Below are 12,767 nucleotides of genomic sequence, written 5' to 3'. Positions count from 1 at the left end.
CGCGCCCGACACCGCTTGCGTGCACCCAAATGCCGCTGCGCCGCGCCTACACCGCGACGTCGCCCACACGCTTGCCACGTCATCGCGCTCATGGACATCTCCACTCACGCCTGCCCCGCGCCCATGAGCTGTCCTGCGTTTGATTGCTCGCCCCGGCCGCTGTCTGCGCTCGACGCCACTACCGTCTTTGCGCCCGGTGCCCGCCAACCCATGTGTGGCACCCGGCGCCCTCGCATGCCACCTGGCTTGTCTGCGTGCTCGTTGCTGCTGTAAGGCTGTTCTGCACCGTACCGTCGTCGTCGTGTTCATCAACTCAGGCCACCGTCCGCACCCGTTCTTGACGTCGTTGCCATTGCCGCGCACCCAACTGAGCCTCTCCTCGCCCACCGGGTGCCCCGCCCCTCTGCGCTCCAGCTCTCCTCGTCTCCAACGTTGTTGTGCTAGGCCGAACACACGAAGCCGAGATCGTCGGTCAGCAGACATTGACGAGGTACGTCTACTCTGCTACCGCCTCTTATTTCCTTTAGTGCATTTTCGTATTGCCTCGTCTGCGCTAGGGTTAGACGTAGGTGAGAGGGACATGTTGAGGAAAAAACACACTATTACAAGAGTGTCTGACCCATTTGGTATGAGACGGGTTTGCCCGTCCCGTGAGAGCAAAACCCGGCGGGGCTTTCCCGTTGGGCGCTGTATTCATCCTCGACTCCTCAGAAGAGGTTCGAGAGGTCTAATCTACCACCCCCGGGTGACTCTGTCGATTCCTGGGGAGTCGGAGTTCATCGTGAGTCGGCACTTGCACGTACCATAGTTTGTCGCATTTTGCATCCCGTTGTTATTTTCCATCGTTCGGATTCATTGTTGAAAGACACCCCGCTGTAGTCTGATACTTCCATCTTTCATCGGCACCGAACCATCACATTCGGTGTCAATCGGACGACGTCCTGACGACGTCCTGACGACGTCCTGACGACGTCCTGACGACGTCCTGACGACGTCCTGACGACGTCCTGCATCAATATCCATTAGAACGGAGACAGAGGAGGAGGAAGAGAGAGTGGGAAGAATAAAACAAAGGAGTTAGTAAGAAGATCTTGAATGTCCCTAGTAATATCGTTCCATTATGGTTTGGATTTATATCACAATATATAATGGTTACCTTCCATCTTTTAATCTCGCATGTTATATCAGCCCTTCCTATTTGATTTAGATCGTCTATATTTAATCCTATATCTGCTACTCTTGTAATGATTATAAGGGGTACATGTACGTTTTTTTCTAGTCTAGTCTTATTAAGCATCCTATTGTTAGAGGACACCTCTGATATGTTGAGTTGAACTCCTTAACACAAACACCCATGGGTACAAGGACCAGCCCTTGGTATTTGACACATACTCTCTAACCCATCGAGGTACGACTCTTATATTAATTTTTGTTACATAGTTGATGTAGACAAGTAAGAATCATGAGTAAATTGGATATTTAGGCTTGCTTCACTCTAGGGTACTACCATTTAGATAATAAATACAAAAGTGGATGTTAGATAAGGATGCTGGAAACTGTTTTGTTTGTATTTTGTTCATTATCCCTATTTTCATATTCGTTATTTGTTACTTGTTTTTTATAACGGTAACAAATAGTACTTTTTTCGCATGATATCCATTATCATTTGTATCCTTAATCTGTGCATGTTCCTCAAATGTTGCATTTTTAATGTTTTTATGGCTGTTATTGTGAACGGATATTGGAAGGACCCGGTGTGCTTAGGGCATGGTTGTTCGATGAACTCAGTTAGCCATGCCATAAGCGTTCACCCGCCTTAGTTAGTGAGTCTCTCGATTGGAATTTGGGAGAAGGAGGCAGCGATGAACTCGTGGTGGGGGCGGCAGCGAACTTGTAATAGTGAGTTTCTCATTGTCAGTGGTGGTAAACAGATGGCAGTGATTGCAATAAATATGTGGTGGCAGTGGCAATGAAAATGGCAACGAGCAAGTGGTAGGGGTGTCACGGACGATGTTTGGCAATGAGCAGTATGGTGGGAAGAGGTGGCTAGGAAAGGGCATCGACTGCAATATTGGAGACAGAGACATCCACCAACGGTGGCAATAGTGACAACCACCGTTTATAGCCATGAACAACCATCAGCTGTGTAGCTGAACTGATGTAAATATATGTGGTTGATAAGTCAATCACACATTCCATGTCTCGTTCCACGTTTATTAATACAACATATTCATTATAGTGCACTTGTGATGCTTATGTGATCGTAATACGGAGATCACTAGTCTTTAAGCATTTGTTCTAAACATTCCTATTCGAAGGATACGCGAGAAGGATCTCGAAGTATCCGGATAGAATAACACTATCTAGCTTCACTCATATAATGAGTATGGCCGATCCCGTAGCCATTAGTGTGGAGTCACTAAGGATAGATAGTGGGTGCTCTTTAGTGGAAAGAGTTCACTGAATTGATCCGTATGAATCCCTGAATGGTATTATACCGAACTGTCAATCAGGTCAATTCACGTCACGTTGTGTAAGTGGCCCTTAGACCTGAGACACCAAAGAAGTATTGTGGACGAACGGTTGTACATTGACTATGGCCAACGAGTCTCTAATCATGGATTCTAAACGGTCTTAGTTCGAGTACATCAAGAAGTTCACGAAGACGATTGAGTGGTCAAGATGGGATCGTCCACCCTAGGTATAAAAGGTGACAACTCAAGGAAGATGATGTGATGAAGTCCTTGGCCAAGGTAGTGAAATATCAGAGAAGAGTTCTCTGATGATTTCTGAACGCATCAGCACTAACTCGAATGACCGATTAGGGTTTGGTAGTTGACCATACCCTAAGTCATCCAAGGAGCGTCAAGTGGATGAGGGATTATACTTACACGATAACCGATGATGAACATGTTCCATGAAGTAAGTCGATACACACTCCTTTGTATCTTCTAGAATACAAGGTGTAGCTTGGCACCCCACGTGTTGGAGACTCAAACTATCGATTTGGTTAAATCAATCTGACATTAATTAATCTATATAATGATATAATTAATTAATATGGTAGGCCAATAAAGGTTATTGGGTCACTAGAGTCGTTAACTAGACTGATACATGGGCCTAGAGGGTCACACACAAATAGTCTTTTTGACGTCCGAAGATATACTTAAGTTTTGGTGGTTTTTATGAAAAATACCCACTTATTATAAATAGGGGAAGGCCCTGAACGAAATTCACCCAGGCCAGAATTGTTGAGGGGCCTTTTCCCTTCTTCTCCCTTCTCCCCTCACATGCTCACCATGCCCGATGCGATCGGGATGGCGTAACGACGACGATGGAGGTAGAACGAGGCTCGTCAACGAGAAGGAGGAGATCCAACATGCCGAGGATCGCTTGGATACATCTAGAGGTTGCACATTTGAGTAGCTCGACTCGGCTCACTCCAAGATCTAAGAAATCACGGATGCAATCACTTTGTTTAATGATTTTATCGATACTGTTTTGATTCCATTCAAGTCTTCCGCTACAGAATGTTTTGACTTGTTCATCCATGTCAAGGCCTCTAGAACCCAACATGAACAACCATTAGCAGTGATGATGGTAGTGACATCCATTGGCGGTGTCAGTGGTGACAGCCACCATTGTTAGTGGTGAACAACCATCAGATGTGTAGGTGAACAACCATTAGCACTGTTGACGGTGAACAGGTCACTAGAAGAATGGAAAACAGTGAGAAGTGGCGGCAACAGCTAAGGGCAACTAACGTGGGAAGAATGGGTGGTGGGATAGGCGGCAACACCAATGGTTGAGAAGCCTCAATTTTCAGGTATGTTCAAATACAATGATGAATGATGAAGCATTTTGTTTCTAATATAATGCTGATGAATAATAAAATGATGTCATACATGTTAAATCCTATTGTTATTTCAAAGAAGTTTATGTCGATTCAAAGAAGAAAAACCTTAACTTTTCTTAATTCAAATGTTTCTTCTTAAAATATATATTTATTTTTTTATGTCAAAAATTTTCTTGATACCATCTCGTATTCTGAGAATAGTTTTCAATTATATGTGAGTTTTTTGTCTCCACTTATTAATTACATACTATGTTTAGTGTTCATTTTTCACTTGAACAGTTGTCACATTGACGACAGAGTGCACATTTCCCAAAACAATGGAGGACTTAGTATTTGCCATGGCAATTGGTGGACTCCGATGTGTGGAAGGAAAGATGGTGATATGTGACACAAACTGAGGTGGACCCTCCTAGTGCAGGCATCCTCAAGTCATAAATGATGAAGTTATTTGATAGGATGAAGGTGAAGATCATGGATGTTATCTGATGTTGACTGAGTATCTATCGTAATAAGGACAAAAAGGAACAATTTTGGCCTATTAGACATAATTGTTCACTAGATCGATGCTCGTTGGTAGTATCATGAGTGTGTACTCTCCGTTCCATACCTTTGTGGGAATCATGATGGGGACTCTTTTGTTACGATCCTCTTAAAAATTATTGGAGGAATTCAGCTTGGACACAAAAGGTGAACACTAAACAATGTTCTTGTCTATCACATCAAAGTTGTTTGATCAAAATTTTAATTTATAATGTTTTGAATTACCGGTTTGCGCAGTGATGATGGACAATGCATCAAGTAACAAAAAAATGATGCCCATACTAGTATGAAAACTACACAATCGAAATGTTTGTTTTAGTACCAGATGACATGTTTCATGCATCACACTTATATTGAACCTCATCGTTCAGTACGCACTCTATAGTTTTGATATCTGATAATCTCAAATTTAGGGTTTTAACTTGTCGTTGGTAATTGAGATTATTCAAAAAAATATATTTAACAGTACGTAGGAATATTTAGCTAGTGATGAGTACGGATTGTCTACACAGGGAACGGTGATTAAGGATTCAATTTTCTTACTATGGTGATTATCGATACGAGAAGATAATGATGAGAGTATAATAAGCAAGATAGTGATATCGAGTATAAGGTTGTAATAGTTATAATAAATATTTAAATTAACAAAGAAAAGAGGAAATGAACATATAATTACGTGAAGCCATATGCGAATGGGGTAGAGAATGTGACGGATATGGTAGTGATCAAGTGCGTGAACAGTGTGATGGTAGAGTGAGAGATGAGATTATGGGGACATAAGTAGATGATATGATAGTGAAAATTTGATAGTAAACTTAATTAAGCTAACGACGATGTCGGGAAAGAACAATGTAAGGCAAAGATGCTTACCTTAGATCCTTACGTTCCGCTAGGATCACATCGATTTGCAAGTGCCGGTAAGTTCATCCTCTTCCCTAATGCTTCTTGTCATACACCGAAGATACCAAGAACACACTTGATGGATCTCAAAACTCACTATCTTTCAGTCAGCCCGCATAAGCATGAAGCTATTTCAAGATGAATTTCATAGTGATCCATGCCTCTATTTATAGATCAAAGGATATGGATGGAAAGAGGAGGGGGAGACGAAGCAGTACTAAACATTTCAGCTGAATCAGATGTGTAGATCCTCAGATATCACAGTTCTAAGTTGACCAATACTAGCCCTTGATATATTTCTCTCTCCTCATCTTACGCTTCCTCTTTTTCCGTCTATGTTAAACTATCACATCGTAAGAATTCCACACCACATCATCTTCTTCGCTTGCATCTTTTAAAGCGGCCACGTGTACGTGTAATTGGAAAAAGACAAAAGAGAATAATGACTATATTATTTAAATAGATGTTACTTTAATATTCTTGCAGCTCACGTGGTGTTGCGTCAATGTTTTCATTTTTTCGTCCAATCAATGGCTGACACATGCTCGCCATATTTACACATGCTCACCACATCTACATGCGCGTGCCACGTGGACACGTGGTGCCGTGTCATGCAGCCATGTTGCCCCAGCCACTTTCGTTGACCGTTCCAAGGAGAGAGAGAGAAGAAAAAAGTTGAATTTTCTCTTTTTCTGCCTTGGTCCATGTAAGCATTTATTGCAAAAAACTCCTTTTTTAAATTTGTTCACATCATCCTTTGCCTGAAAAAGCCAAAAAAATAATTCATTAATCATTAAATGCAATCATGACATCGCTAGTCATGACGCCAATCATAAACTGAGTTAATGGTAAAAAAAATACATATAAATATATTTCTTGACATAGAAAAATAATATATTTCCAAATTTAATGTCAAAAAATTCCATAAAAATCATATTATGACTCCGATAATTATATTCTTTCAGAATCTATTGTCAGAAAAATCCCCAAAATACATAAAAAATCAGAAAATTCAGAATATCATTCTAAAAATAGATTTAAACATTTTAAGCTTGATAACATGCATATATAATGAATTTAATGCAAGTAAACATGTAAATATGGTCCAGTTAAGGTATTAAAAATTCATGTTATCAATATCCCTTATGTAGGACCCAAGCTGGTGACCAATGTCAAGACATGCTTTGGGCCATTCGACGAACTACAAAGCGATGAATGGCTCGAAGCCATGCGTCGCTTTGTAGGACACACAAATTGAAGCCAAAATTACTGATACTTGATTGCCCCATGCGGTGGAGTAGCACTCAAGATATGCTTGAGGAAGATATTGCTAAGTGAGACATATTTGATGCAGGTGTTGCCTTATTCACATAAGGAAGAAAGTATAAGTTTGTTGTTCATGATAATTGAAGTTAATCAAGTAGTTTACCTTCCTGTTTGATCCATTTGCCAACACAATAGATTATGTGAGCTGGTCAACAAAGTCAGTGGTTGGAGACGTCCTTTGACTAGTGAGGACACTATCACGACATATGGATGTGGTCATGATGCAAGTTTATATTGTCACATTATTCACTAGGAGGCAGTACATCAGGTTAAGTGAGCATCATTGACAAGCACGTGCATAGCCATGCAGAAAAAACTTGCAGTCTACGAGACCCTACTTTGGAACAACGAGGGCCTCCTTATTGTTGTCCCATTTCATCCATTCTGAAGGGCCACAATATTCAATGAGGTGACCCACTTGATATTTGCGGCTTATATTTGAGCTATCTTCCTAGTTGGTGCTTCTGTCATTGAATACAAAATTGATGTTAATTCTGTTAGCCGTCATGGAACCACCATCATGGCCCTAGGTCAATCAAGCTCTAACTAGAGAACCCCGTACATGAATGACAACACCAGCTCCATGAGACTAATTCGACATCTTCCTACATACGACGTATCAAGGAGGTGGTGAGACAAAACAAAAATGGAGGAGCTCTAAACGTGTACTCGTCTATCCTACGTTAGCAAACATTACTTGTGAATATCTATCGGTGTCTATGACAATTGCTCCATCAGAACAGCGGTTCTCGACAGGGTGTACTATTGTCACTTATAAGCGATCCCACCTTTCGAGGATCCTATGAAAGAAAGACATTCTAGCTTCAGTCCCACCTCTTGAGAATCATGGTTTCATGTAACTCTCTCTAAAAAACACACTTTATCAGTTAGTCTATGAGAAACCTATCTTCATTCTAGTTCCCCATTTCTTCAACCCTATTGTATTTCAGTTTGTCGTAAACATTTCATACTTAAGCCCCAAAGTATACATAATTTATTCCCATAATGTTATATAAATATCAACAAATCAAGTCATAAATAACCCACACAATTATCACCCTTATTTAATTAACTTATTGATATATTAATTGTGAGATTATACAATTTAATTTTTATATTTGGCTGAAATTTCCTAACATTATTCGATAATGGTTTTTGAAACAAAAGTATGTTTGATATTGGTGTCCGCTTAATGATATTGACATGTGTTTTCGTTATCCGCCGACAGATATCTGATACCATAATATGGTTAGGGACCCCTCCTACCGTGGTCCATTATCAATATCCGTTAGCGTTGTTGGACATGTTTTCAATTTTTCCGGAGAACAGATATCATAAAATCTGATAAGTCTACGAGCACAACCCTCTGGTCGATTGTACCCATCACCATATTTCTTTTCAATTCAAGAAAAAAAAACTTAACGATGTCAATATCTATTATCATTATCCACTTACCAATATCTGGTATCGCAATCTGGTTAGGGACCTCCAACCGTTATCCATTATCGATATCCGTTATCGTTGTCGGACACATTTTCGGTTCTTTTGGTTAACATATATTGCAAAATCCGATAACAAATACTGGCTACGTATAACGGTAATAGCACCATATTCCGCGCCAGTCTACGAGCACAACCCTGGGGTCGATTGTACCCAACACCATATTTATTTTCAATTCAAGAAAAAGCTTAACGATGTCGATATCTGTTATCATTATCCACTTACGAATATCTGGTATCGTAATCTGGTTAGGGACCTCCTACCGTTATCCATTATCGATGTCCATTATCGATATCCGTTATCATTGTCGGACACGTTTTCGGTTCTTTTGGTTAACATATATCGCAAAATCCGATAGCAAATATCGGCTATGGTTAATGGTAGTTGTAGCGCCCTACTATGTGCCAGTCTACGAGCACAACCCTTTGGTCGATTATACCCAGCACCCTATTTCTTTTCAATTCAAGAAAAACTTATCGATATCCACTTACCAATCTGGTATTGTAATCTGGTCAGGGACCTCCTACCATTATCCATTATCGTTGTTCGTTATCGTTATCGGACACGTTTTCGGTTCTTTCGGATAACAGATATCGTGAAATCCGATAACAAATACCGACTACGAGCACAACCCTTGGGTCGATTGTACCCAACACCATATTTATTTTCAATTCAGGGAAAACTTAATGATGTCGATATCTGTTATCATTATCCACTTACCAATATCTGATATCATAATCCAATCAGGAACCTCCAACTGTTATCCATTATCGATATCCGTTATCGTTGTAGAACACGTTTTCGGTTTTTTCAGATAACATATATTGCAAAATCCAATAACAAATACCGGCTACAGATAACGGTACTAGCACCATACTCCGTGCCAGTCTACGAGCACAACCCTTGGGTCGATTGTACCCAGCACTATATTTCTTTTCAATTTTCAAGAAAAAAAAAACATTCCCAATGAAAATAAGCAAAGGGCAAATTGGTCAGTAGCAACACAAAGAAGAATCTGGCTCGCAAATAAGAACCTATCCACAAATTCGAACAGGATGCGGAGTTGACGACTTTCTTCGCATCTCCCTTCAGCGATCGGCCATGGCGTCGCTGTGCAATTCTACAGTTTCGTCGTTTGCTGGTCGTCAATCGAGAGAAGGGATTCATTCCGCTGCTTTTTGTGCTGGATTTCACCAGTCTAATCACCTCTTCTCAGCTCAATTCCGCGGTAGAACACCGGTTTTGAGGATCGCATCGCCCTTCAAAGTCGAGTGTAAGGCGGTCTCCGTGAAGCAAGATACCGAGATTGAAGGTTTGAACATCGCGGAGGATGTCACTCAGGTGAAATCTCGTACCCGATTGTTTCTCTAGAAAAAGAACGCATTTTTTTTCTTGGATTGTGAAGGTTTAAAGTATCTGATTGAGGGTATGCGTTTGATTTCTACGTGGAATTGTGGTTTGGATATTTCGTTCGTTTGATTTTTAAATACAAAATTTTGAAATGATAGCTTATTGGGAAGACACCGATGGTTTACCTGAACAACATTGTTAAAGGAAGCGTCGCAAACGTTGCCGCCAAACTTGAGATTATGGAGCCTTGCTGCAGTGTGAAGGATCGGTGAGTTTAATCTTACTATTCCATGTTTTTTTCGGAATGATAGGTTAGAATTTTCTTCTTTTCTCTTGATTGCTGAGAGAATTTAATGTCCAATATTGTCTTTTTATCATCAGGATAGGCTACAGTATGATTTCTGATGCGGAACAGAAGGGCCTCATAACTCCTGGAAAGGTAATAATGATGAAATATCAGTTTTATCTTTATGAAATTTCCATTGGAATCATATTTTTTCACAAGAATTAGATATGGCTCGTAGTCAACAGAGATTTGAAATCAAAATTTCTTGCGGGTCATGTCCAAATTGCTTAGTTCACACACTGAATTATACTTTTTTCTCTCCTATTTGGAGAGTTAATTGACTCGTTCAACTGATTATTTCTTTCCTAGAGCATACTTGTGGAACCTACAAGTGGAAACACAGGCATCGGACTTGCGTTTATTGCTGCTTCCAGAGGGTACAAATTGATATTAACAATGCCTGCATCCATGAGCATGGAAAGACGGGTCCTCTTGAAAGCATTTGGGGCAGAACTTGTCCTTACTGATTCATCAAAGGGCATGAAAGGTGCAGTTCAGAAAGCTGAAGATATCGTGAAGAACACACCAAATGCTTACATGCTTCAACAATTTGAAAATCCCGCTAATCCCAAGGCAAGATAGGGGTTGCTGCTTTAATGTTGGAAATTTATTTTCCTCTTTCATTAATTTTGTGATTTTGTATGGCTGTGGTAGATTCACTTTGAGACGACGGGTCCGGAAATCTGGGAAGATACAAAGGGGAAAGTGGATATCTTCATTGCAGGAATAGGAACTGGGGGAACTATTTCTGGCGCAGGAGGCTTTTTGAAGAGCAAGAATCGCAACATTAAGGTTGAAATTATACCCTTTTGTTTGCTTTCATGTATTTTCAATTCTTTTTTATGTTGTCCACTCGCCAATCTTTTAGGTTATCGGCATTGAGCCAGCGGAAAGCAACATTCTTTCGGGGGGGAAGCCAGGTTAGTGTAGGAAAACGCAGAACAATTTATTATTATTATTTTTTTCACTTTCACTTTATTTTGATCATTATAACGCAGGTCCTCACAAGATTCAGGGGATTGGAGCTGGTTTTGTTCCCAGGAATTTGGATAGTGAAATCGTTGATGAAGTTATAGAGGTACATGGCGGAATAATTTCTTACTGTTCTTTTGAGGCTTTAAGTGAATCTTTCATGTGGTTTTGCATTTACCTGTTCTTCTTTCCCTTTGGTTTTATGTTCTGAGAAAAATTATGATGGGTCAGGATTTCTTCTGTATCTTCTTGTTTTTTTTGAAGAAACTGTATCTTCTTGCTGTGATACATGCTAACCAGAATTTGTCTCTTTTTCCCGATTCCTAATTTTATTTTTTTTAGATTTAATACGAATCATTCTAATCAACCCTGCTGCTTTGTTCTGTCGACTCATATTCATTTCTTTTATAAAATCAGTTATCTTTTATCTCAACTTTTGTTTAACTTACAGCCCATTGAAAATATAAGTATCTTCTAAGGTTTATTTACTGTTTTGGGCTACTTGCAGATTTCCAGTGATGAAGCTGTTGAGACTGCAAAGCAAGTAGCTCTTCAGGAAGGCCTTCTGGTGATCATCACCCTTTATTTTTGGTTATTATTTTGTAAAGTTTTAATCGTTTATTTCAATGATTTTGGCGATGATACTTCAAAGATGTCCAAGGTTGATCATATAAAGACCATGGCGCTTATATCTTCTTTCCTGACCCCCAGTCCCTTTAGCTGAAAATCAGACTTGGTGTATTTTTTCTTTTTTGATCTATTTTCCTTCTTATTTGGGTTGCAATGTTTGTGGTTATGTGTTGAACTCTATGTAGAATTCCATTAGGAGTAGAGAGATAACGTAACAGAGAGGAATAAGAGAAGATGATAGAGCAGGGAAGAAAGGAGGTTAGGAAGCTAGAGGTTTCCTTGCCTTATGTTGGGATAGGTATCCAAAGGAAGAAAATTCTAATAATACCCCTACTTCTTACTTGATGAAAATAATGATTTTTCATTCTTTGACGCAGACGTCCTCTGTTTGACCATGATTCTCATTGCAGGTGGGGATTTCCTCTGGAGCAGCGGCTGCTGCCGCGATCAAGGTTGCAAAGAGACCCGAAAATGCTGGAAAGCTCATTGTGGTATGTCTCTATCTTTGTGTAAGCAGAAGACATAAATATTTTTCTGTTCAAATTATCTCGCAATAGAACTAAAACTTTGACCTTGATTGATCCTCATTCATCGTCTGAATCTATCCAGGAGGAAATTTAACTAACTAATTAAATATCTTCCTTGTCTATCAGTTTTGAGTAATAACCTTTCTGTTTCAGAATAAATATGACGTTGGTTTTGAGTCTTTCATCTCTGGGGAATTTTTTTTGAATTAGAGTCTAATATAAATTGATGGATTAGGTGGTTTTCCCAAGCTTCGGGGAGCGGTACCTCTCGTCCGTGCTCTTCCAGTCTATCAGAGAGGAGTGTGAGAACATGCAGCCGGAGGCGTGAAGACGGGGCCCCAGAGGCATAAAAGAGAGGCATAATGTATTTACATCACGGATACTCGTCCGATTTCATCTGGGTAATCATATCATTATTTTTCTCAAACTTTGCAGTGGCGAAACCGTGGTAGAATGATGTTGGCTATGGTAACTCCATCTGTATTTCTCTAGATAATTATCTCTGCACTTTCCTCTCATCTCCTATGGACATAGGTTCTTCACTACTTTGACTTCTGATTCCTTGAACTCCGGCCTTCCTGTCTCATGGCTCTCTCTTGGTTATCTTTCAAGGATATAGGCTCTTTCTTAGTTAATCTTATGATAAACAGCCTGGTCATTCTTGTAAGATAGCAGTTTATCTTACCATTTATCTTATCTCTCTAGTTATATGCCATGTGTCAGAGCTTGATCTCTTCTTCATCACCTTCCTGAAGTAAGATAATTCTTTTTATTTGGTATTTTAGCTTGCCCACTTCATGTGGAATAAGGCCTTGGTGAG

At 40.0% G+C, this 12,767-nt stretch overlaps 1 protein-coding gene across 1 annotated transcript; it reads left to right on the top strand.

Annotated features, from left to right (window-relative positions):
- Positions 1-9,165: 9,165 nt before the first annotated feature.
- Positions 9,166-12,374, top strand: OASB (O-acetylserine (thiol) lyase B). The gene is made up of 10 exons (XM_078591139.1): positions 9,166-9,463; positions 9,631-9,740; positions 9,854-9,911; positions 10,128-10,391; positions 10,473-10,610; positions 10,687-10,738; positions 10,817-10,896; positions 11,299-11,358; positions 11,831-11,911; positions 12,183-12,374. The coding sequence occupies exons 1-10, from the start codon at positions 9,224-9,226 to the stop codon at positions 12,273-12,275; spliced, it is 1,176 nt and encodes a 391-aa protein (XP_078447265.1). The 5' UTR covers positions 9,166-9,223; the 3' UTR covers positions 12,276-12,374.
- The last annotated feature ends 393 nt before the right edge of the window (positions 12,375-12,767 follow it).

Source organism: Wolffia australiana, chromosome 20, assembly GCF_029677425.1.
Source record: "Wolffia australiana isolate 7733 chromosome 20, ASM2967742v1".
In the NCBI taxonomy this organism is placed as follows: Eukaryota; Viridiplantae; Streptophyta; class Magnoliopsida; order Alismatales; family Araceae; genus Wolffia; species Wolffia australiana.
The sequence above is the reverse complement of the archived record's forward strand: the minus strand, read 5'-3'. Positions and strand labels throughout refer to the sequence as shown.